We start from the raw sequence: 26,191 nt of genomic DNA on the forward strand, positions 1-26,191 counted from the left end.
GTGTCTTATATGTCAGAAATCTCCGAAGGGTCCACGAAAGAAATAATAATATATAAAAAAATTGACAATTAATAATCTAAAGCAAAGCAGCACATGTTACTCCTGCTTCAGACAAGTTTTGCTGCGCAAGAGAATTGTGTCCATCCAATTAATACTCAGTGCTGCAAAATTGCTCTCCTTTGAGATCAGTAGGTTATTCTATGCATATACTTAGAAGAGCCAGGAATTAAATCTCTTGCACGCTCCCTTTTTGTAAAGCAGTGTGTTTTCATCTCCCATTGGTACAATTTTGGAGATTCTCTGATTTCTGAATGTATTTTTAATGAGCTTTATCTTCTGGAGTGGAGACTAGTGGAATGATTTGTCCTAGCTTTTCCCTGGGGTGAAAAGTAATTCTTATTTTAAAAAAAAGAAAAATTAAAAGCTGTCTTCTTGTTACTGCGGTATAATCCTATGTTGCGAACCCTGCTGCTACTCAACAAAATCCAGCGGGATTTGAGCGCTTTTTCCTAGACACTAAACAATTTATCCTTTCCCTTAAATGCGGTTGTAAGGTGTTTGTCCTTACTGTGCTGCCACGTAACAGCTGGGCTGCAGGGAACGCTCCGTCTGCTTTCAGAGACGCCTTTAAGATGTATATATAAGATGTATATGTGCCTTTTTTCTTTTTTTTCTTTTGCCTTTTTTTAAATAACGTGCGATTGCAGTTATGGTTTAGAGTAACAGTGGGCGATCGTCTTAGATGCACTATCTTCAAAACCATTTTCTCTCCTTTTCCACTCCATCTTCTCGTTCTCTTCCCACCCAGGCCTCCCACTGGACCATCCTCAGCTCTCTTCCCTCGTGCTGAAGAGTCCCCTGGGCTTGAACCCGGCGTTTCAGGTGAACTTGAACGCAGCCGGCCAGGGTTCATCTCCTCTTCTGAGTCCTGTCCTCAGTGATGCTGGCGGTGCCAGGATAGAAGAGGATGACGAAATGAAACGTAAGGTAAGGTAATGGCGCGACTGGGAATTTACGTAACGAGAAAATTGATGGTTTCACGGGAGGAGCTGTGCTTGCTGGTCACTGAAAGTTGATTGCGTTGTATTTTGTGGTAGAACAGATGGGTTTGGTGGTTAGTTTCAAAAACTCCGGTGCCGAAGGTTTGGTCGGGTCTGCGTGTCTCGCCGTTGTGGCAGGAGTACCCGCTGCCCTCTTGGTGTAGGGGTTGTCTTGGCGTCTGCTGCTGGGACCACCTCCCGCTGTTTTAGCAGGAACCGCTGCCAAGGGCCCTGGCGTGGCAGGGAGCTGTGCTTAAAATCTGCCTTTTCTACCCCAAAAAGGAAACAAGAGTTCACGCTGGACATCAGGAAAAGGTTCTTCACTGAGAGGGTGGTCGGTCCTGGAACAGGCTCCCCACGGAGTGGTCATGACATCGAACTTGTCAGAGTTCAAGGAGCATCTGGACGATGCTCTTAGTCATATGGTTTAGTTTTGCGAGGTAGTTTAGTTTTTAGGTAGTTCTGCGAGGAGTAGGGACTCGATGATCCTTATGGGTCCCTTCCAACTTGAGATACACTAAGAGATGTGGCTGCCTGAGGTGCGCTGTTTGGGGGAAACGGTTGATATGTATCTGACATGAAACAGTAGCAGTGCACTTCACAGAATCACAGGCTGACAGGGGTTGGAAGGGACCTCTGGAGATCATCCAGTCCAACCCCCCCGCCAGAGCAGGCTCACCCAGAGCAGGTCGCACAGGAATGCGTCCAGGCGAGTTCTGAATATCTCCAGAGAAGGAGACTCCACAACTTCTCTGGGCAGTTTGTTCCAGTGCTCTGCCACCCTCAAAGGAAAGAAGCTCCTCCTCATGTTGAGATGGAACTTCCTATGATGAAGTTTGTGCCCATTACCTCTCATCCTGTCACTGGGCACCACTGAAAAAAGACTGGCCCCACCCTCCTGGCACCCACCCCTGAAGTATTTATAAGCGTTGATAAGATCCCCCCTCAATCTTCTCTTCTCCAGACTAAAAAGACCCAAGTCCCTCAGCCTTTCCTCATAAGAAAGATCTTCCACTTGGCACCTTTTGGGCTGTAACTGTTATATTAGAATGTAAAAAACCCTTGTCTTTGTGCTGAGACTATGGAAAGGACACTCCGGAGCAGGTGAATTGTTGAAGGTGATTCTCGCCAGGACAGTACGCTGAAAGGCTGGTGGGGGAGGTGGCTGGAAACCGGTTGCCTTTGGCTCATTCAGTAAGGAAAAATTGTGTCGCATGGTGATGTTGAACTTGGCCTTGTCTTTGCTGCATGCTGTCATGTTTAAGCCATGTCAGCTCACTGGATTGTGCTGTCTGTGCAAAGAGCCGTGTGTCATTAATAAACATGTGTTCTAAAATAATTTCGTTTACCAGCGTAAAGAATAACACACAGCTAACGTTTATATATAAGGTGCGTTCTTCCTAGTTCCCTTACTTCCCACACAGTCTCACCGCAGTCTCGTTGGTCCATCTCACGGTACGTCGATCCTCCAAGCCATTCTTTCTAATCATAACGGGACCTTTATAGCGGTCCTGAGGTGTCCCCTTTCACGCTGTAGAGGACCTGAGCTCAACTTCGGCTGAGAAGGAGGCATCACGGTGCATCCTCTTACACCCAGTCAGTCACGCGCTTGTTCAGCAGGGCTGCCTGTATCATTGGAGCTGCCTTCTCCGGGGCTGACTCTTCGGTCTGGTGAGAGGTGGACAACGCTCCGGACTTGGGGAAGCTCGAGGTTTGCTTTCTGTAAAGAGGGACGCAAAAGTGCCTCTGACTTTTGTGAGTGCAACAAGTCTCAAAGCAGGAACAACTTTGTGTCTTCAAGACGTGCTTATGTCTAGGTACCGACCCTTAGTCTAGGCTGCTTTCCTTCCTTTCCTTCCTTTCCCCCAGTAAGCACTGGGTGCCTTAACTGAGAGCTCCCCGATACCGCCACGGAAAGCTGCCAAGTTGAGGGAGGTGCGTGTTTTATGATGTGGGGCTTTCCTCACCCCCATGTAGAGCTCACCAGACTCACCCTGGCTTTCTCGGGTAATCCTAATTATCAAATGTTTTTGTTCTGGAGGTGATTCCACCTTTAGTCCTCGAGACGTGAACTTCAGCTCCTCTCTCTGTGCTTCAGCACTGCCAAGCAAGGCCTCTCTGCCCCAGTGCATCATCTATATCCGTATCCTCTTGCACACTGGAACGCTGCAGAGCCTTTCTGAAAGGTGAAGTAAGTGGTGGTAGTCCACAAATTTTGACCGAGGTCTCCCAGGAGCTTCTCCAGAGCCTGACGTACCCTGTGCAGCCAGCCTCCTCTGGTCTGTGTGGTAAAGCTGACGTACTGCTTCATACTGACATCTGATCGTGTGCTTTGGTAAGCAGTGGCTTCATGTACTTGCACGGTTTTTCAAAATGACGGAGATGGCCAGACGTCGGTGTGTGATTCAGATTTTCTTGTTTATCCCCGCTGCACTGTGTTATCAGGCTTTCCCAGTGGTTGCTAGCAAAAACAAGAATCTGCAAAAACAGAGTCACTGAGGTTGGAAGGGACCTCTTGAAGTCTTCTAGTCCAGCCAGCTCCTCTTTCTTAAGCAATGACTCCAAGCGTTTAGATGCACTCAGGAGAAATAAATGAGTGTGTGCGTATCCATACGTTGACGTGTGCATTCTTTGACTACTCTTCAGATGCGGATGACGAATTACCAGAGTTTGCCTTTGTAGGTGCATGGTATAGAGTACTGACAAACTGCACTCCACAAGAACGCTGCATTTCTCCTGGTACGATAGAGAAGTCCACCGAACAGCAGACTTCTGCGACCATTTTTCTGCAAGCTGCTTTGCTCCCCTCGCCTTGCCTGCTTGCAGAAGGAGAAAGAGAGCAGCCAGGTTTGTTGACTCTTCGGTACTTGAGAAGGATCCAGGACCTTCCATTACAGTGCAAGGAAGGCTCCATCGTCCACACTCAGTTCCTTATGGAGTCAGTGGCCGCACTGTCATCTACAGTTTTCTGTGCTGCCTCAAAGGAGAAACCACCTTTCGTGCTCTTTACTCCTGCTCTCCCCATCCAACGTTCTGGTTGTCTTACCTCTCAGACAAGAAGGTCACAGGCCCATGCTGTTTGCTGTCTTCACCATGTCTTTGGGTGCTTCTTGGTGCCAGCAAGTGCAAACTTCCTTACTCTTGTTTCATCTCAGTTGGTGATCCAGAGATCTCTGCACCGTATGTCCTGACTCTCAGCCGCTCAAGGAACGTACAGAAACCTCACCACGAGCAAAGGTGCCACTCGGCGTTTAGTGCTTCCAAAGCTCGCTTCTCCCGTGATTGCTCCTGAACGCCTGGGGACCTTTCTGAGATCTGCCGTGCAGCTCGGTGGAGCGAAGTGCTGCAACGTGAGAGAGACACGCTGCTCTTGGCAGGACAGTCCTCCAGGCACTCTTCTCCTGGAGACCCCAAAAAACCCAGCCAGATCGTGCGATGCTGTTAAGAACCACCCGTAGTGCAGACGTGGTATGAATACGTGCTTGCAGAAGAGAGGAAGGTTTAACCAATAACTGGGAGTTGAGATAAATCTCTGTGGGTCGTTTCCACCCACCTTCCCCCAGTTTTCAGCTTTGCTATCTCATTCAGACTTTTTGAGGTAGAAGTGCCAAGGATCATAAAATGGCACCTTTGATTTTTGTGTTTTCTTAACTAATTAATATGATCTTGAAAGGATTTGGGTAAAAGCTGTGAGTGGAAACAGAATAGTTTTGGAAAAGGACTGTGTTGCGGATCTGCTGTACTCCGTTTGATTAGAGAAGTGTTTAAAACCTAGGAAATCTGGAATAACTGCTTCCACACTTTTGTAAAGTACTCCCTTGATTTTGAAATGGAAGTTCGTATAACTGACATTATTTTTTAATAATCTTGACATATAAATAGTATTTTATAGTAAAGTCAGTATTTGAGAATACGGTACTGAATACGGAGATGCCCTCTTAGTAATCAGCTGCTCCATTTGCACATGGCAAGGGGAAATGTATTTAAGGTTTGAGCTTGTGCTTAGTAATAAATAGAGCATTTCTATTTTAATACCTGTTGATTACTTTGTATTCTTTCAGCGCTATCCAACTGACAAGGCATACTTCATAGCAAAGGAGATCCTTGCTACAGAACGGACGTATTTAAAGGACCTGGAAGTTATTACAGTGGTAAGGGTTTTTAACTTTCTTCAATGCTTTTCCTTTTCTTAACAGATTTATAGTTGTTAATGTGGAAAAACTTGGAATTTCTTCCAGGTAACAGAAGAAGAAAGTCCTATGATAAAGCGTAATCCATGAGCCGTGTAGCTGTTACCTTCCTTGTTCTGTAGGTCCTCATGTGGGAGAGCAGATATCTGGACTTCTATTGTTAGCTCCAATAGCTACATCGCATGTCGTTTTGATGTCTTAGGCAAACTTTCTCTCTGAAAATTGTGAACCAGGACAGCCTAAAAATGTTCGGCATTCAGCTTCCATGATAGTCACTGCTGTCAGCTCTGCTTATAGTCTAGCCATCATCTCCGCGGTATTCCCTGGGAAGCTTTTCTCTTTGCGCCTTCAGGTCACGAGAGCAGATGAAAATTGCAGAGCGTATTAAGGATCCATCCGTATTAAGGGGTTTGAGTTTTGTCTTTTTTTCTTGCCGCTTTTGCTTTCCCCTCCTTTCACCCAGAGTAGACAAAGTGAGTCCTTGTTTGGAGGACACCCTGAGTTTCCAACTCTTCTTCTTTAAGAGCTTTTTGTTCATTTACCCCAGGTTTGAACACTGACTGTTGTCTTTCTATAAGCTATTGTTTTTATTTCACCGAAGAGAAGTTTGAGTCCCTTAATGCCATACGTCTTCAGTTGAGGTGTTCTCTGCGAGCACCATCTCACTCAAATTCCTCCTACAGCCTTCCCAGCAGTTCTCCTAAAAGATGGGGGAACATCTGGCACCTCAGAGGATTTTTGTAATATTCACGTCCCTGCCAGAAAGCGGGGAAACAGAAAGCGATAAAAAGGTGCAGTATATGACACGCAACAAGACGTCTCCAGCTGCTGAATAACTTGCACAAGGCTCCAGGTTTTATGAAAGAGCAGTTGGATCTGCGTTGAAGCGAAAGCGGTGGCGTAACGTCAGCTGCGGCAGCCACGTGGTAATTGGGGGTGATTTAGAGCTGTTACCAGTCATCTCATCATTGCATTAAGAAACGCGCTTGTGCCCAGAACCAGTAATAAGCCTCATATTTGTAATGTTTGGCAAGGCAAAAAATTACATCTTTTCATCTTTTCCAGATTACGTCTTCCCTAAATATTCCTCCTTCCTTCTTGCTCTTTTCCTGTGCACACACTTTCTCCTCCTCCATCGCTGCAGGAGCAGAAATTTTTATACTAGCTATTAATTCCTTAAATAGAAAAATTTATCGTCGTTTCTGATTTTTCCGGCAGTGGTTTCGCAGCGCAGTCATCAAGGAGAACGCTATGCCAGAGGGCCTGATGACATTACTCTTCTCTAACATCGACCCGATTTATGAGTTTCATCGAGGCTTTCTGAAAGAGATTGAGCAAAGGCTATTGCTCTGGTAAGCGTTAATAGTGCAGCGCATGGGCAACAAGCGGGGGGACCTTTTCCTATGTCCGCCCATCAAAACCGTACTTAATCTTGAACTGGTATTTCTGCTTAAATAGAATCAAAGAAAAAGTATTTTAATAAATTACTAAATACACTTTGCAAAGCCCATTTTTCAAGCATTGCCTTGTCCATAATATCCTCTAGCTTTATGAATCGTACACCAGACCAAGGATTTTGTAATCACAGAATCATTTCGGTTGGAAAAGACCCTTAAGATCATCGAGTCCGACCCTTAATATAACCGGGTGTTGTCTCTCTAGTCTTAGAAAAGAGAAGGAACACAAGGTCAAAAAGATAATGTGTATGGTTTTCAATACCTTCCAGTTAATGAATCGCCAGGTGAAAATCTAGGAAATGCTTTGTGGTACTTAAGATCAGAGTTCAGTTCTTGCAGCACGATTTATTTCAAAGAGCACGTCTTTAGGCTTCTAACCTTTGTATTACTTTCTCCTGACCTGAGATGTAATAAATGAGAATCTAATTACCATTCAAAAGGAGGTGGTTAACGTAAACCAAGTACGAACAAACACAAATTCATAAATTCAGGTGGGATCACGTTATGACGCTTATTCAGGAGTCCGAGAAGTTAAACTGCGAAATAGGCTTTCACACAAATTCATTTCTATTCTTTTCTCAGTTTTCAAAGCGTGGCTTTATGTTTATTCTTTTATGCAGCTTCCATGTTTACTGTACCAAGTTTTCAACCTGAACAGTGAAATGGGAATATCAAGTGGCTGAAAATGGATAGAGGAGGGATTAACGTTAGTACTGCTTCCCTTAATTTTACTAAAGCGCTCCTTAAAATACACAGATACCTGGGAAGCTTTTCTTAAAAGATTAGTTCTTGAAGTACAGGGGAAGGTGGAGGCAGGAAACTGAAATTTCTTGATATCCCATGTACTGCACCTTCTTCTTTCATCTCCTTATGTGCGTTTCAGGGAAGGAAAAACCAACGCTCACGTGAAAGGAGATTATCAACGCATTGGAGATGTCATGCTCAGGAATATGCGTACTCTAAAGGTAGATAAAGGGTTAAAATAATGGAATTTCAGAACTGTTGATTGACTTTTTTTCCTTTTGTCAAGGGTGAGTGTTCAAGGTTTAGTATTTCCGCTAAACTTGAAGTGACTTGCAAACAATTATTGTTGATAAACAAGTTAAGAAGAAAACATAATAAAATATTTACAACAAGGCTTTATACCACTATTGCTTATTTAACCACCTCCATTTACCTTGAGAAAAGGTTGGTTGGTTGTTGGTTATTCACCAGAAGACAAAAATTACTTAATTAGCGTCACCGTCTCTCCTATATTTGCATAACTCGAACTCTCCCCTGTGGAGACACTGTTTCGTAAGTTTGTTTAATTGCAAAATACGACTATTTTTTAACTACAGAGTAGTTTCTTCTAAAATGACATCACCTTTCTTGGGAGTGCCTTCAGGGGACAGTTACGCTCGTGCTGCAGTAGCGCCGTAATTATTCCATTAAAACCAGTGGCTTCAACGGGAGTGCAGAAGCGTGGGTCTGCTGTTCCGACCGCCAGCTCTCCCCGTGTTTGACATTCCCAGCAGCACAGGCGTAGTGCCGCACAGACACCTATTTACACCCCGACTGGCAGCTGCCTGCCAGTGTCTTTAATCGATAAACCTAGATGAGACGACTCTCTCAGCTCACTTCTGCCTGTCCTAAAAAAATCTGTCATCAATAAGAATTGTCTTAGAATGGCAAAGTATTAACGGGCGGTGCTGCTGGCTGTTCTCATCAGAGGTACACGGAGGCACGGCTGCGGTAAATAGTGAACAGAGGACAACCAAGCCAATATCTTTATTTTTAATACTGTTTGGGTTTTTTTTTATTAAATGAAGCCATTGAAACATATAATGTTGTTAGTGCTATTTTAGTCAATAGTTCTGACAATATATGCAGTCTTGGATAATATAATCGTGGTCAGAGATGAAAGTAGAGAGGAGAGGGGATGTTTTTTCTTATTCGCTGTGAAATCTATTAAAGACTGTTTTGATCCGAGTAATTTTTTTGCACGATTCAACAGGAGTTTACCAGTTATCTGCAGAAGCATGACGAGGTCCTGACGGAACTGGAGAAAGCGACTAAACGCCTAAAGAAGCTGGAACTGGTTTACAAGGAGTTTGAGCTGCAGAAGGTTTGCTACCTGCCCCTCAACACGTTTCTGCTCAAACCAATCCAGAGACTGATGCACTACAAGCTGATCCTGGGGCGGCTCTGCAAGCACTACACGGCAGAGCACCGGGACTTTGCAGATTGCCGGAGTAAGTGAGCACTTGGCTGTATACGTGCTAGGTGGAAACCCGTTCTCTATATGTGCTAGGTGGAAACCCGTTCTCTATATGTGCTAGGCGGAAACCCGCTCCCTATATGTGCTAGGCGGAAACCCGCTCCCTATATGTGCTAGGCGGAAACCCGCTCCCTATATGTGCTAGGCAGAAACTCGTTCTCTATATGTGCTAGGCAGAAACCCATTCCCTATACATGCTAGGTGGAAACCCGTTCTCTATATGTGCTAGGCAGAAACCTGCTCCCTATACGTGCCAGGCAGAAACTCATTCTCTATACATGCTAGGCAGAAACCCACTCCCTGTACGTGCTAGGTGGAAACGCACTCCCTATATGTGCTAGGTGGAAACCTGCTCCCTGTACGTGCTAGGCAGAAACTCGTTCTCTATACATGCTAGGCGGAAACCCACTCCCTGTACGTGCTGGGTGGAAACACACTCCCTATATGTGCCAGGCAGAAACCCACCCCTTGTACGTGCGAAGCAGAAACCCATTCCTTGTACATGCCAGGCAGAAACCAATTCCCTATACGTGATAGGCAGAAACCCACTCTCTATACGTGCTAGTTGGAAACCCACTCCCTATATGTGCTAGGCAGAAACCTGTTCTCTATATGTGCTAGGCAGAAACCCATTCTCTGTACGTGCCAGGCAGAAACCCACTCCCTATATGTGCTAGGCGGAAACCCACTCCCTATATGTGCTAGGCAGAAACCCATTCTCTATATGTGCCAGGCAGAAACCCACCCCCTGTACGTGCGAAGCAGAAACCCATTCCCTGTACGTGCTAGACAGAAACCCACTCCCTATATCTGCTAGGCAGAAACCCACTCTCTATACGTGCTAGTTGGAAACCCACTCCCTATATGTGCTAGGCAGAAACCCATTCTCTATACGTGCCAGGCAGAAACCCATTCCCTGTATGTGCCAGGCAGAAACCCATTCCCTATACGTGCTAGGTGGAAACCCATTCCCTATACGTGCCAGGCGGAAACCCATTCCCTATACGTGCCAGGCAGAAACCCATTCCCTATACGTGCTAGGCGGAAACCCATTCCCTATACGTGCTAGGTGGAAACCCATTCCCTGTATGTGCTAGGCAGAAACCCACTCCCTATACATGGTAGGCGGAAACGCACTCCCTATATGTGCTAGGCGGAAAGTCATTCCCTGTACGTGCTAGGCGGAAAGTCATTCCCTGTACGTGCTAGGCGGAAACCCACTCCCTATATGTGCTAGGGAGAAGCCTACTCCCTATATGTGGTAGGCAGAAACCCATTCCCTATACGTGCTTGGCAGAAACCCACTCCCCATATGTGCTAGGGAGAAGCCTTCTCCCTATACGCGCTAGGCAGAAACCCATTCCCTATATGTGCTAGGCAGAAACCCACTCCCTATACGTGCTAGGCAGAAACCCATTCCCTGTATGTGCTAGGTGGAAGCCCATTCTCACATTTTGCCCGTACCCTGGGGGAGACAAGCCTTACATCTACGAATTCAGTGTAAACGCTTTTTCTCCGTTCAGGGCTTCCCTGATTCTCGCACGCGGCTCTGCAAAATATACGGCAACTTGGATTTAGGTTGCCGAGAACCCAACTGCTTAGTGAATACTGTAATTTAAATACTGGGGGGAAAAAAACCCAGAATATACCAAACAGAACTGCAGAAAACTGGCAGGAGGCAGCTTATTTAAAAAAACATGTTCAGCTTATGTTTTAAAATTAACTTTGTTTTTCTTTAAGGTTTTCAGTAGCGGGTTTCACTGCTTTCCTATCGTGCTCTGGTGTAGGGCTCCGAAGCTTTCTGCAATAGCTGGAAAATTGCCTTAACTGCTAGTTTGGATAATACAAAAGATAATTTAGGTGTAGACTGTTCTCCTTGCATAGAATGAATGCTTTTTCTGGCATTCCAGTGATTTTCTCATGATAATCTTGATTGATCTTAATGTTTCAACCAAAGCTGGAAAATTAGTCCTTTTCTTGGCCCCTTTTTTAGCAGGGAAAAAAGTAGGTTTTTTAGGGACTCTCCATCATTTATAAGTAAAAACGTGACAAAAAATAATTGTGTTGTAGTGTCAAAAGCTTGCACAGTAAATTCCATTCGTTTATAAAGTAATCTTAGTCAGAAATAGTTGGCTTTAATTTTTTAATTTACTTTTGGCTGGATGGTAAATACTTTGTATAGGCGCAAAATCAGGGATAATCTCCAGAAGCACAGGAAGCGCCATGAAGTTGCTTGCTAGTCTCCGTTTTGCCCCTAGGTAGCTATAAAACATGCTTTAAGAAGTTGGCAGTGGGACTAGATGATCGTTGTAGGTCCCTTCCAACTCAATTATTCCATCCTATTCTAAATCTGGCTATAAATTTCCGATTCAATTTTCCAGGGATAAAATTGGTGGCCCGCGTTTGCCTGCTCTGTTCTGATCCCCTTGGTGCCGTTTTCCTTACAGATGCACTGAAAGAAGTCACTGAAATGACATCTCAGCTCCAGCACAGTCTCATCCGCCTGGAGAATTTCCAGAAGCTGACGGAGCTGCAGCACGACTTGATCGGTATAGATAATCTCACGGCGCCTGGTCGGGTAAGTACTTTCGCTTAGTTTTTAGAGCCTTTATTGGTGTTATTGCCCAAGAGGTGCCTTTCAACTGGGTATTTGCCATCGCTGCCTCTCCATTTTATGGCATGACTGTAAAGGCTTTGTAGGATTGTCTTCAAAGTAGGTCCCGTGGAGGTCTTGGTGATGTCCTAGGAAATAGGTCAAAAATGCTTCTGCTTAGACTCTGGCTACACTTTGGTGTTTCCAGTACAGTAGATACTGGGTACACTGGGGTCTGGTGCTCTGTGTTTGAGTGGGAAGCGTTATGTCACGTGCTCGATAGGAAATCCACCACCAGCTCTGCTTACATCTCTCTGATGCAATCTCTGCGGACTGAGACTGCACGGAGCAGGTAGCGATGGTGAGAGCCGTGTCGCTGGGCGAAACCGGTATCGGTGACTCTGTGGTTCTAGGAGTTTGTTTAGTTCTTGCTTGGTTTTTTGTTTCTTTGTTTTTGATAGATATACTGAGCATAAGTACAGGAGCATCGCGTATGCTTTTGGGATGCTATGGCAGTCACTGCGGTGGGATGTAAGTGTAAGAGGTGAACTGCTGGTGTCCAACAGGAACTCTGCTCCTTTTCCTTCTCTTGCTTTGTTGATTTAAATGCTGGCTGCAGCAAGGAGCTGATTCATGTTACAAAACAGAAGGAAAGGTGTCATCTGGCGTTTAACAAATCTGTTAGCGATCATTGCTGGGCACCAATCAACGTCTGCGTACTCTGGGATGGAAAAAAAAGAACCGTTAAAATTCTCTGTGTTTGGGAAAGATCAAGCTTTGTCTAACTTCTTATTTTCCGCTGCAGGAGTTTATCCGGGAGGGTTGCTTGTACAAGCTCACTAAGAAGGGTTTACAGCAGCGGATGTTCTTTCTGGTGGGTGTTCCTTCTGGTTTTCCTAAACCCAAAGTCTTCAAGATAAAGTTGTCGTGAAAGCGTGTTTTCACGTGCTTGTGCTGAAAATCAGCAGTCGTGACTGAAAACTCACTCTGAGAGATTTTTAGGTAGAGCGTGACTGCGACAATACTGGCTGCTCAGCTCTTTTCCCTAATGGCGCATAGTTTTAACAGAATTTTTGAATGGATTGCCTCTCTTGTAAATAAACAAGAGTGGGCTTAAGGAAAGTAAGCCAAATTGCCTGAGAAATGGTGGGTTTTCATGCATCTACAGTGGCCTTTAAGCAACAGATTTTTAAAAAGATGTCAAAAAATACTTGGCCCTACCTGCTGTCTTCACAAGATTGATTGTATTCTTCTTGCCTTTTTCAGTTCTCAGATATGTTACTGTACACAAGCAAAGGAGTTACAGGGACAAATCAATTCAAAATTCACGGACATCTCCCTCTGCGTGGCATGTTGGTAAGTGGTTTCAAGTTGCATCGAAGCGTTAAGGAAATTACTTTGCCTTAAGCGGGTCGAGGCATTCCTCCGGAGCATGAGGACCAAAGCCACGAGCTGCTCCCAAGCCCGTGACAGCAGCCTGCGGTGCTGCTGGCCGCAGCCTGGACCTTCACGTGCCCCAGCCTGTGTGTCAAACAAAGACCGTTCCATTTTCATGCTGCTGTGAGAGGCTGATCTGGAAACACGGATTTGTCCTGGCATTTTTCCCCGGTGCACACACCTAGGCATATAATCAGTCCTCCTGCCTCCCCACCCTGCTGTTCTAATGGGACTGTTCTTTCTGTGTTTGATTTGCAGCTGATAGTGCTTGACCCACCGGTAAGTAAGAAGCTGACTCCTGCTCAGAACCCTCCTTTTCTTGCCCTGTTGGATGTGGTGCTGTGCTGCTAGAGATGCGGCAGTAGAAACGCACGATATAGATTATTGTATAGAGCCAAAATAGACTCCGAGTAGGTGGTATTCGTAAAAGAGTAGCTCTTTCGTACTTACTGCAACCGTGTTGCAATCGTATTGTGACTCAAATTCCTAGCCAGCCAAGGAGGACGGTTTTAGTAGTTATCTGTCGCTGAGTAGTGATGAGAAAAACCTTTTCTCTTTCCGCAGGTGGAGGAGAGTGAGAACGAATGGGCCGTCCCACACTGCTTCACCATCTATTCAGCACAAAAAACCATAGTGGTGGCAGCAAGGTAACGATTATTTTCCTTAATTACCTATTGGTTTGATAGATACCTCCAAAGAGTTACTGTTCGATTGTGTGGTGCGGAGCCAGGGGGGTGTTTCAGGCGTCTTCTGGGAAGCGTGACTTCAAAACAAACACGGGACACTTCGCAACTCCTTTATCAGTGCTGTGTCTCGGGAAGGAGCAGTTTATCTCATGGAACGGTGCGTTATTAAACACGCAGCAGCAATAACATTGCCATTGTATCGTTTTCTAGTTAGCTGAGTTGCCAGTGTTATCCTTTAAACAACTGCTGTAAAGCAGGAGACAAAACCAAATCTAAACGTACAAATATTTGAGAGACCCAAAAAGAATTAAAATCCGGAACTTACAAATGGCTGTAAGGAAGGGAGAGTTCCTGCATGGATCTCATGGAGGGAGCTGGGAAGGGAGAGGAAAAATTAGAGGCTGACTTGGAGAGAAAACTGATCCCTTTTCAGTGTAACTTATCCCTTTGCAGCGAGTTTGGTGTCTTTTTTTACTTTATATCTGAAATATAGTTAGGCCGTCTACTACACCTATTCTCTCGGGATCAGCTTTAGGAGGTTTTGTCCCTCCGCAGGTCCCCTAAAAAGGCAGCTGGAGTTGGGTACGCTAAGAATGCAGGATGGGAGCGCTAAATCTCAACCTTAAATTTAGAGGGGTTTTTTACTGCTTGATAACTTGTTCTTGAAAAATAACCATTACTGAACATTTATAAATCAGGTGTGCAGTGGGACAGGAGCCAATACTTGTGGTGTGCAGACGTATTCGGCAAGCAAAACTTTTTTTTAGTTCCAGCCTAACACCTGAAAATGTCAATAATTTTTAAGATCAACCGTTTCTCAGCAGCTGCGAATCAAAAAGTGCTTGAAAGGTTCTTGAATTTGGGAAAATAAATACAATTTTTACCTTGTCATAACTTAGAAATGGCTCAAAGGTTGTTGGTTTTCTCCTGTTACCTCCCCCTACCTGTCAAACAAAAAATTGCTGCTGGGCTTAGACTATGCGTGGAATTTTCAGTCTAAATTAAAAACTTCAAGGAGAAAAGAGATGGTTACCAAAAAAAGTCCCACAGACCCTCCCAAGCAAACACAAGAGCGTGTAACTGTATATAGCACTTCAAAGAACGATTGTGCACATGGGGAATGTAGCCAGAAGTAAAAAAGAAATGCCACGGCTGTGTCCAAAGGAAAACCTTACGCTGTTGCGTACCGATGGCTATAGATACACGTATATGAGCTGTAAAGCTCTTAACCCTGTAATCATGGTGTGAGCCACGTAACCCGTAATGGAAATTACGTGGGGTGACAGAAGTCCTCTTCATCTTCTTGTACGCTGTGTTTTACTTGCTTGAGATGTAAGGTAAATCCTATATCCCCTTTAAAAGACGCGCTGTCTTTCAGCTTGCCTTCGAAAGCATCGTTTCCAGTATGGTCATACCACCTATCTCCAAAAACGCTTTTTGGAGTGAAAACATGAAATCATGTTTGAAATAACCCATCAGCTATGAAGCTGGTGGACTTAGCAGGGTTAGGTTTACGGTTGGACCTGAAAGGTCTTTTCCAACCGAAACAATTCCATGGTTCTAAGCTCTCTGTATGAAGAACAGCGATGACCTAGACCACATCATTCCTCTTCTGAGTCCGATCCCTCCAGAGGGGGATATTATGTGGCCCTCTGGCTGTCTATCCATTCCCTTTGCTGTAAAGGCCAAGTTTTTAATGGTTATTTTAGTCTCGTTTCAAGGCTTGAAAATAGAGGTGAAGGCTGTGTGAGGTCAGTTCCTATCTGGAAAACTTACGCTTGGGAGGTATTTTTATTTTATTTTTGTTTATTGAACGGAAAGGGACTGCTCCTTGTACTGGGCAGTGGCTTGTGCCTTCCTTCAGCAAACCAGCACTCTGTCACGGCTCCAGGCTGGCGTGCTCTCCATTCGCACCGTTTGTCTTGCAGTACCCGCCTGGAGATGGGGAAGTGGATGGAAGACCTAAACATGTCAATTGAAATGGCCAAGAAATCAACTGAGAAATCTGACATGCTTCTGGAAAACTCAATATGCAATCGCTCCAACAGTAAGTGGTGTTTCCTGTCTTCTTGAAGAGCATCAGTTGGCATGTCCGTTTCATTTTTCCTACTGTGAATTTGATGACATAAGTGGAGTATTTTTATAATCCGTATGGTAATGGAGAGTTATCGTGCTTTTGTTTTGTTTTAATTAAAACGCTTGTCTTCCTAGACTGATATTCCTGGTAGCTTTAAATGCAGCAGAGATGCTCCAGTTGCAGAATTGTTAATTTTATAAGGTCCTTATTCATCTCTTACATAGATTTTTCTCAATTTAACCATGTAGCGTATTTTCTTGTCCAGAAATCTGGTGTCTTTGGAAGTCAGCAAGTTCTTTGATAGCCCAGCATTCTTGTGCCTGTCTCTGGTGGTGTTATGGATCTGCTGAAACATGTAGTATCCCTTCTTGGAGCGCTTCTTCCTATTCCTCACTAAGAATCAACTGAAGATGAAGTGTGGGGATTTTTGTTTGTTTGTTTCTTGTTTTACGCAGTATTGAGTCAGCTGCCCCAAGAAGACCTGAGCAACGATCCGCTCAGAGTGGCCTTTAGGAGCTGTGTAACGAATTCAAGTTGATGTATTTTAAAACTAGACCATTGCAAGAGAAAACAGTTTTTCTCAGGAATCCCTGCTTCTCTTGTATTGCACGTTTTTCTTAAACCGCTGCCGAATTCTCCTTCCCCAGGATCCTCTGATGAGGTCTCTCTAGAACAGGAGTCCGAAGATGACATACACTCTTCTCGTAGCTCCTTGGACAGGCAGAGCCACCACCGTGCCAACACAACTATGCACGTGTGCTGGTACCGCAACACGAGCGTCTCCATGACTGACCACAGTGTGGCTGTCGAGGTACCCGCAGGGCGCAGCTCTCGCCTCTCACTCTGTCCGTCCCGGCTCGTTCGGCCGCTGCTCGGCCTCCGCTCCATCTCCCATTTCACCTTGGCAGCGTCTCTGCGTCCGTGGGAGAGCGTGGGCCGTTAAAAGGCCGCTGCATGCTTGCCCCGCTCTGTGCATGTCTGTGTGTCCGCATACACACGCTCTGCTCTCCTTGCAGCAGGGCTTTGCTTCGGCAAAGGCGCTGGAGGAGGGAAGTTTTAAAGGAAACCCAGGATATCCTAGGACTCAATTGTTCGTTGGGTTTCGTCAGCCTTGCTGGAGGCTAAGTTACCTATCCATGATATTTTCCTTTAGAGATTGACTCTGCTGTACTGAGGTCTGGTTAGATACTCTACTGCACCTAGAATTAAGAAGAGTGCTTTAAGCTCAGTGGGAATACGACTTCTCTGCCCTTCCCTCGCTGGCGGGCATGAGCAGCGAGCGGCAAGCACTAGGAAGTGCCATTTTTACGGCAGTGTCACGTTATGCTGAACAGAGATTTACTATGTGCCCGCTGAGCTGCTGTTACCTCGGGTCTTACCTCTCGGCGTGGCTTGATGCAGCACTGGTGGCACGTTTTGGTACCGAATCCTGCAGATTTCGAGACAGATGTCCGTTCGGCGCTCCTTGCGCCGGCACTACGGTTTCACTTTAGGCGGCAGTTTGGCAAGGTCAGTTGGGTAGGACACCTTCCTGGAGGCTGGCATGCTCGGAAGACTTCCAGAAGTGGGAAGGACCCTAAATACCATGAAGAGAAGGAGGAGGTCACTGATTAGACAAACAGCAATGGGGCAGGGTGCTGCAGCCGTGTATTTGTACCTTCCTACTTTCCCTGCCCGGCTGTTAAGGCACTTTTTGTTTAATGGAGGGAGTTAGAAGTCGGGCACTGAAGCTTTTTGTGATGTAGAGAGCGTATCAATCAGCTCAGTAAAGGAAGTCCTATAGATGTTACCTTGCCTTAGGGTCCAGAAGTTGGGCACTTTAGCTGGCAAAGAAAGTGGTTTCTGTCGGCGGGGACAAGCCTGCCTTTCCCTGCCGCTACCCTTGTGAAAGGCACCATCTCGCTGTTCTGTACCCGGATAACGAGACCTCCCTGCTACAGACTCTGGGATTAAATGCGTGAGTTCTTGCAGCTCCCTCTCGCTTTGATCTGTTCCATGTACTAATACCATCATTTTTTTCACGATCCATTTTCCTTTAACAGACACCTTTCTCACATCACTTCTCTTACCCTAATGTTCTGTTTTTCTCTTTCTCTCCCCCTTTTCTCCGCTCAGTTTTCTGCTCTCTTGCTGTTTCTCCAGAGCTTCCTCCTCGCTATTTGCTGGGCCAGGCCCAACGGCCCAACACAATCACCCATGTTTGTTGGTACCGGAACCAGAGCCTATCCCTGTCAGATTACCTGTGCATGATCCAGGTAAAAATGCCTCTCAAGTTCTGCACTGGTGGGGAGGAGCCATGGGATGCCGAGGAAAATGTACTGCTGCTCGCTTCGTAATCGCTCGGTGAGCCCAGGTGTGCTGCCGTGAGGATGCCCCAGGCAGCCAGCGGCAGAGTTGTAACGTTGCCTTGTTGATACAGGATTTCCTCCTGTTTATGCTTCCCCCAAACTCTGTGTAATCCCGTTGCGTATCCTCTCTTTTTCTCTAATTACAAAATCCGTTTGCTGTCGTTCCCTGCCGTAGGTTTCCTTATCCCGCCGCACAAGCGCTCGGTGACTCTGACTCCAGGGTGGCAATGTTCAACTTCTCCGCTTGCCGCGTCGGGCTTGGCTTCGCACGGCTGCCACGTGTAGCTTGTCCGCAGCTCTGGCACCCTCTGTCTCCTCTTCTGCTTTATTTTCCTTCTCACGCACTGTGTTCCACCTGGGTTTTCTGCACGTAGAAAAGGGTGGCTGAAGGGGTGGATGCCCTCGTGGCTGTCACCGTTCCCCTGATCGTAGGCTGCAAAGGAGAGCGGTCGCTGGAGGGACGAGTCGGTGCAGCACCCTCCTGTGTGCTGCCTGACACTGCAGCGAGATGCGGCGAGCGCTTAAACCTAAAGGGGAGCTTGCAATTAGCGGAGAGAAATCACTAATTTGTTCGTAAGAAGATAGCCGTGAATTAGTGAGGATACAAAGTCAGTCAGTCAGCACGTGAAATATCTGGGAGGCCTTTTACAACAGGGGAGCAAGCGCAGGAGCGGTTCTAGCAGGCAGCCTCAAGGTTTTTATCTGCGGCAGCGGTCGGCTTTCTCGCAAGGACAGCGACCTGTGGTTTCACGCTGGTTGTTTTTTTTTCCTTCTGTGCTAGAACCAGCTCTCCGGATACTTGCTGAGGAAGTTCAAGAACAGCAATGGCTGGCAGAAACTGTGGGTCGTCTTCACCAACTTCTGCTTGTTCTTCTACAAAACGCACCAGGTGAGCAAGTGTAGCTGAGGGACCACGTTTGGGGTGTCGGGGGGAGCCTGGAGGTCTTCGGCTTTCTGCTCCGGGTGCAGCTCACTGCTATTTGAGGGAGAGCACCGAGTGGAAGAGGAGGTAGTTCGTAATGAAGCCAGTCTCTGTAAGGCCGTGGGCCCCTCTTGGCAGCATTTTGTCAGGATTTCCAAGTCTGTTAACGGTACTGACCTTCGAGGGGGAAGATGTCTCCTCGTGCGGTGCCTGGTGGAGGCGAGGGAGTCGGCAGCCTTCGGTCAGTCTCTGTCCGTTCCTCTCCCTCCTGGGCTTCAGCACGAACAGGCATCGGGGATTTTTCCACCCGTGGTGCATTCAGCGGCTGCTTGGTAACGAGCTGCGCTGCAGTGCAACCTGTGCTTTTTCATGTTATTAACCCAATAAACTATGTTTATTTTATTCAGGCTTCTTGCCTTGAGGGCACCTTGCTTTTGGGAGGGCTATTTTAACTTCTGTGTCGGATCTGTGCTTGGAGTTCCAGAGGGAGGGTGCGGAGGGGGATGGGGGGAGCCCAGGAGGCAGCAATGAGCAGGGGAATAAAGCAAATAACTCCGTAAAAACAGTGAAAGGAGTCGGGGGAAGGCTTCGTTACAAGCTGTCGGAGGCCTCGCGAAAGGTGAAGGCTGCTCCTCCTACCCTTCTCTCCTAAACAAAAATACGAAGACCTTACCTGTACCGTACAAAAGAGTGGTGCGCGCTGGGATGAACCGCGTGGCAGGGGATGCCTCGCACTAAGGGCTGGGCTGTTGGGCTCTTCCAGGACGATTATCCCTTGGCCAGCCTCCCGCTGCTTGGCTACGCAGTCAGCTCCCCTGTAGAGGCAGACGGCATTCAGAAGGATTATGTCTTCAAGCTGCAGTTCAAGTCCCATGTGTATTTCTTCAGGGCTGAGAGCAAATATACCTTTGAGAGGTAATTTTCTGTTTTCTCTGTCTGTTTTGGTGTATAACACGCTGTTAACTCACTGGTTAATCATCCAGAGCCCTTTCTTTCTTCCTGGCTACCTCCTAGTCCGAGTGACCTTACAGCACATTCTCAGTAATAAATCACAGAATCAGAATCACAGAATCACTACGGTTGGAAAAGACCTGTAAGATCATCAAGTCCAACCATCAGCCAACACCCCCATGCCCACTAAACCATGTCCCACAGTGCCACGTCCACACGTTCCTTGAACACCTCCAGTGATGGTGACTCCATCACCTCCCTGGGCAGCTTATTCCAGTGTCTCACCACTCTCTCAGTAAAGAAATTGTTCCTAATATCCAGCCTAAACCTCCCCTGGTGCAACTTGAGGCCATTTCTTCTTGTCCTGTCGCTAGTCACTTGGAACTTGGAAGTTCCCTTCCTCTTCCTACCGATAATGTTTGGAGACCGCTCCTCTGCCAGCCCCATCCTCCTTGTGGGGGAGAGCTGGCGGTCACAGCTCGAGCTGTCGCCTCGGCTTTGTCTTGGGAGTCTGGGGCTTCCTCGGAGCCGGGGAGCAGCGTGGGTGGAAGGGCTGGGAGACGCTCAACCCCACTATTTCTTGGGAGACAGATTTCTAGGTTAATGAGAGTTCTGGTAAGAATACTTTTGAGGGTTTTTTTCCCCTCTCAATCTCTGGAAACAGGAGTTGTAACGCAAGGCGGAGAGCTACAAGTGCAGGGCTGCTTTTCACTTCACTGCCTTCTCTGTAATTACGTTTAGCAGTGCTGTTAGGGCCTCCCACACGTGGTCCAAAGTGAACCGTGTTTAAAACGCATCACGTACAAAACTTTGCTATTACGTTAGCTGTTGAAAACCTTTGCATTGCGTTCTGCAGGGCAGTAGTGCTTGTTTCGGAGTGCGGTTTTATTGAGAAGGTGGCACGTACTTCCCCCTTCCTTGGGAGAGTGTCGCACGCTTGCGAGCAACGTACGTAGCGGCTCCCCGAGCAGCAGAGTTGTGCTCTTTAATTCACTGGTCTCACGTAGTGATTTCAAGGAAAAAATGTTTAATTCACAGTGGATGTTTGTCTTGCTTTTTTCACTGTTGCTTTGCTTTCTTCCGTATGAGCAAGTCTGTTCCGTAATTTATTGTAAGAAAAGCAATCCATTGGCTAAGGAAAGTTTTTCTCAGCCCATCCTCCTTGGTAAGGATTTTCTGTACACTTACAAGCGAATACGGTGCGCTCTCGTAAAAGCTCTCTGGAGCTCAGAGCACTGTAGAGCTGTGACGTGGACAGGCAGCCAGGTTCTGCAGTGTAGTTCCCACATCTCAGGCTATTCGTTTGAAGAGTTAATTTCCTAAAAGAATCGTAAAAGAAAGGTAGAAAACGGTCTTCTGTGAGGTTTGGTGAAAGGGGTACAGCTCATAACCGAAGGACGAGCTGACTCATCCGCGAGTGAGGCGGGTGAGCATTTCTCATGTCCTTTCTTGCCAGGTGGATGGAGGTGATCAAGAGAGCCACCAGCTCTCCAGCCAGGTCGAGCCTGCTGCTTCCAAAGGACGAGAAGGACAGTCACACAGACTGAAGCGGGGCAGAGCTGGATCTCTGCCGTAACCATCGACAAACGAGGCAGGTGGAAAGAGGAGTCTCTGGAGTTGATAAAGCCAAGAACCAGGAGGCTCATTTCCACCTGGTATGGAAAGCGGGAGCAAGGGAGTTGCAGACGGGGATCACATCCGTTCCCAAGGGTATGGAAGAGGGTCGAGTCTGTTCCCGTTGAACCTACTTAGAGAGATCCTAACAACCGCAGAGCTCCGGTGTACACACATCGTGGAAGGTTTATTGTTCCGGTTGTACCTGTACAGTAACAGCCTTGCCTGCCCTGAGGGCAAACGCCACCTTGGTTTTCCATTTTGACCGGATGGTCAGCAGATACGGGAGAAAACCAGCAGCTGTCAGGGGGGCGGTTGGCTCACAGCTGCTGGTGCCGGGGCTTTGCTGGCTGCCAGAAGTTCCCTTCCCCTGATGCCCGGCGTGCGTGGCCACACGACCGCTGTCTTGCTGCTGTTAACGTCAACCTGCTGGCACAGTCGTCTCAGACTAACGGCATCTACAGATGCATTAGCTTAAACGCAGTTCATCTTGAACAGAAACCGCAGCTCTCGTGGAACGACTCTGCTCTTTGGAAACTGCCGTGGCAGCACTTTTCCAGGGGAAGCGGGAAGACTGAACCTCTGCTAAGCTGTCGAGGTTTCGGTATATTGTGGGTTGGTACAGGTAGGGTGCATGGTTTTTCCTCTGAACTCTGCTGTGGCGCATGCTGAGAGGGTCAATGGCTGTTCTCATATCACGGCTCCAGAGTTTCTTTATCCTGTAGTAGGCACAGCTTAATGCATGGGATGGCAAACACACTCTCCACCCTGCTGCGGGTGATGTTTTCAAGGCATCTAAGCAATGTAGGAGAACAAGCTTCTCTGAAAGTCACTTGTTGCTTGTGCTTTTGTCACGCAAAGACTTTTGAAAATCCCTATTCTTACCTTTAACTTTGGGGTGGGATCCATCTTCCGTTTCTCATGAAGGTGCAAAAGTCACTGGATTCCAGATGGAGCATTAGTGTCTGTGGACTCTATTAAATCTCTGTATTAAATCTGAAATGTTTGCAGTTTGTTCTGTTTTTGTAAAGCTGTCACCTTTGGTTGCCTCCACGGAAGGACTGAAATAATAAGCTAAAAGTGCCACAAAGTGCTGTTGGACGTGGCTTTGATGGGCTCTAGGGACTCTGCTTTTATATTAGATAGAAAAGTATTTGTGTACTAAAAGAAGGAACAACAAAGTGGTGTAGCGAAAGAAAAAGGAAGGTGTTGGATGTTGTGAGGATGGGAGAATGTGGCGATCCCTGTGAAAACGGGAAGTACAGAGGCCAGCGTGTGCATTCTCCAAGGTTCTTTCAGGTTATGGTCTAAAACCTGTGCGGGATGAGGACTGCAGGGAGGGGATTCCAGGGGGATTTTCCAGACAGCTCGCTTGGCATTTGCATCCTAGAGAAGAGGAGTGACTGCAGATCCAGCCTTCACTACCACTGTCACAATGACCATTGTCCTGTGTAAGTTAAATATACTTAATTTATTAGTGTCAGGGGGTTTTTTTAATTAACTGTTGTAGGTGTATACATGTGGATTGAGTAGATACGTTGTAATGCAGCTGTATATGACTGTTGAAAGTAAATAGCATCTTGGTATAAAACTATCTCAGCCTCTTATTCCTGAGCTCGCCATCCCCATCCACGGCCACGCTCGTGGGAAGATGGACGGCATCTGCACAGAAGCATTGCTTTTCCATGGAACTGAGAGAAGAGGTTTCACGCTGTTGATTAAAATGGGTCTTTGCATTCAGCGGTTTTCCTGCATGCTACTTGTCACGGTCACATACTGGAGTCCCTTAGCAGGAGTGTTTTCTCCTTTCACGAGCGCTCTCCTATGCAATTACTGCCCTTTGCTGGTCTCCTGCGGGGAAGCTCTGCAGGAACAGGTTGCAGAGAGGAGGAGCAGGGTCGCTGTCGCACTTAACCCCAACCTTTCGTTGCACTTACCTACTGTAGCAGGACTTCCCAGTGCCAGGATTGAAACTATTTTTTTTAGAGTGTTCAAGTTACCCAGTAGTTTGCAGAGACTGTGATTCTCAGCTCACCCAGCAGCAGCTCTGCTCCACCCGCAGCAGAGAGATGGCACCAGGTCAGAATGTCGTGGAGGAGGTGGCGGAGCCACCCGTACGCGGCCTGGGAGTGCCACCAGGCCGGGGGGGGCAGCTGCAGGGTGGGAGGAAGGGACTGACAACACCACCTGATTCAACATTGAATTACCGTTCAACAAGGGTAAATGCCAAGTCTTGCATGGGGGGACGAAGGACCCTCTGGGGGACAGGCTGGGGACTGCCTGTGCCTGGGGCAGAGGCACTGGGGTCCCCAAAAGCAAACTGTGTTTGTTGAAGGGCAGTGCACGTGCTCTGGCATGTGTGTTGTGAAAGTTAGACCTGGCCAACCACCAGAAGAGACGAGGACAGAAGAGCAGGAGAACCGCATGTTTCTGCGAGCGCAGTGCAAGAGAGGGTGCAGTGTTTTCCACCTGGGGTGAAATAGCCTGGTATTTGGCCCTGGTGTTTTTAATATTTTTTTTTTTAACTAGCTGCCAGCAATAGCTTACTCTCTTAACATCAGCTTGACTTCATCTAAATTACCTCTATAAATCAGCTGTCAATCGCCCTAGCACCATGCCTTAAAGATCAGACTGACACGTACTGGGTGTTCCAGGAGGCGGAAGGACCTGCACAAGCCAGCCTCGCCCTCACCGAGCAGCGCAGAGGCTCGGCTTTTGTACGCTCCCTCGCAGGCTCCAGCGGAGTCTCTTCCCGCCCCACTTGTTTTTCCGTCTCTTATCGTAGGAAACGCTGCTTTAGCCTGTAACACAAAGAAATGACTTCTGGCACTCAGGAAAACGATCAAAGAGCGCGGTGGAAGGACACACCCTCGAGGTGTTAGTACGGGAGCGGTAGGTTATCCCCACATGGCTAATCCACGCTGTTTGAACACCTCCGCTCTATTTATCCTCCCGTCACCTCCGTGTTAGCAGAATAGTCCTGTTACAACTCCTGTTGCCGGAGAGATGCAGTGAGCGGGAGTCCTTCCTTAAGATTTTTTGGGTGGTTGAGGAGCGGATGATCCTTGACTTGCTTACGCACGTAACCTGCAGCTCAGTACTTCATGTCTTGAGGATGCGTGCGCTCTCATCTATGGTGGCTGAGGTATGGGCCCTGGAAGAGGAGCCTCTGGTGCTAGCTGACCAGAAACCGAGGACAGCAGGCAGCGAAAGTCCCTTCTTGGGTGAAGAATACCAAGCCGAAATGTCTCTGCGTTTAAAATGCAGGAGCACAGGCTATAAAAGTGAGAAACTTCACTATTCCTGGCAAAACTGCTTACCTCCGCAAGCTTTCAAACTGACGAGGATTTCAGTGGCGTATCAGTTCTTTTGTGAAATACCCCGTGTAGCATTTTTACTTTACCAGAACTCTACAGGAGTATTTTTTTTGTCTTTGCTACGATGAGCAGTTTCCTTAACAAGAGCACTAGGAAAGAACAGAATACAATTAGTCCTTAACCATTAGTTTCTCGCTGGCAGGATGTACGTTAAGGGAGAGACGAACCCATGCTCTTGGGACCTCATGGCTTAATATCCGTGGTCTCGTTTCATTTCAAAAAGCCATCGTTTCTGGTAAATGCTACCAGTTTTCCCTGCTTCCCGCAGGACTGGCTGGCTGTCCCTCACTCGGTGTGAGTCCTGCTTCGTTGCTTAAAAACCCAGAACAAGTAAGTTTTTGCAGTAGTTCCCTGCCGCATGTTTAACGCAACGTATTGGAGCTGTTCTGGTGACCGCTCCCCGCATCTCCCCCGGTTACAGGAGCGACTCCCGTTACACCAGGTAATTCACATCCCTCTTTCATATTGGCGACATCACCACAGCTTGAGCTCTGCTGAAGTGTCAGCCACGGGCACATACACGTTCAGCATCCGGCTGCACTCGTACCACCCGGGTGCAAGCGGAGCACTGCTGGCACACAGCGAAGCGCTCTGTTGTGAAGGGTTAGAGAGTCTGACAGTCGGGAACGTTAATTGTCAGAGCGTTCATTTTGTAAGGCAGACTTTGAGTCACCCACACAAAATAGAAGCTGCGCCCATCCGCAGCGCTCCGCATGCTCACCTTCTGGCTTCTCCCCAAAGTGCTGCGCTAAACCCTTCCCCGCTTCGGCTGCAGATGAGAAAGGACACACCATCACCACGGTCCTGTCACCAGTCTGCTGAGCAGAGGTGAGTGTGAGCACGCGGCATTTAACAAAACTCCCAAAAAAGCACGGTCAGAAGAACATTTGTCAGTCTCTCTTTTTGGCTCCAGGGAGAAAATAGCTGGGACAGTACTGCACAGCTTGAGCACAGAACCAACCGCATTCACCTTGGTGCTTCTGCTTAGGGAAGGACAGTCATACACAAGGTTTTAAACACACGCATGAAGTGGAGTCTCCAAAGTGTTTATCCTGGAACCGAGATCGCAGGCTCACAGCCTGGGTGCGGTTGGCAGGGACCTCGGGAGGGCGGCTGGTGCACCCCCCCTCCCGGCTCAAGCAGGGCCACCCAGAGCCGGTTGCCCAGGACCGCATCCGGACAGGTTTTGATCATCACCAGGGTTGGAGACTCCACAAGCTCTCCGGGCAGCCTGTGCCA

General features: G+C 47.3%; 1 protein-coding gene across 2 annotated transcripts in view; it reads left to right on the forward strand.

Annotated features, from left to right (window-relative positions):
* The window catches only part of FARP2 (FERM, ARH/RhoGEF and pleckstrin domain protein 2), an 82,139-nt gene extending 60,493 nt beyond the window's left edge, over nt 1-21,646 (forward strand). The window contains exons 13-27 of one of the 2 annotated variants that reach the window (XM_059822494.1): nt 809-987; nt 5,102-5,191; nt 6,449-6,582; nt 7,571-7,652; nt 8,684-8,921; nt 11,395-11,525; nt 12,346-12,414; nt 12,807-12,896; nt 13,236-13,256; nt 13,542-13,624; nt 15,592-15,710; nt 16,388-16,551; nt 18,870-18,977; nt 19,774-19,925; nt 21,418-21,646. In XM_059822494.1, the coding sequence (XP_059678477.1) occupies nt 809-987; nt 5,102-5,191; nt 6,449-6,582; nt 7,571-7,652; nt 8,684-8,921; nt 11,395-11,525; nt 12,346-12,414; nt 12,807-12,896; nt 13,236-13,256; nt 13,542-13,624; nt 15,592-15,710; nt 16,388-16,551; nt 18,870-18,977; nt 19,774-19,925; nt 21,418-21,508 (1,751 nt within the window). In that variant the 3' untranslated portion in view covers nt 21,509-21,646. The remainder of the gene's footprint in view (nt 1-808; nt 988-5,101; nt 5,192-6,448; nt 6,583-7,570; nt 7,653-8,683; nt 8,922-11,394; nt 11,526-12,345; nt 12,415-12,806; nt 12,897-13,235; nt 13,257-13,541; nt 13,625-15,591; nt 15,711-16,387; nt 16,552-18,869; nt 18,978-19,773; nt 19,926-21,417) is intronic. The other variant, XM_059822493.1, reaches the window with a different exon arrangement.
* The last annotated feature ends 4,545 nt before the right edge of the window (nt 21,647-26,191 follow it).

This window comes from Gavia stellata, chromosome 11 (assembly GCF_030936135.1).
Source record: "Gavia stellata isolate bGavSte3 chromosome 11, bGavSte3.hap2, whole genome shotgun sequence".
NCBI lineage: Eukaryota > Metazoa > Chordata > Aves > Gaviiformes > Gaviidae > Gavia > Gavia stellata.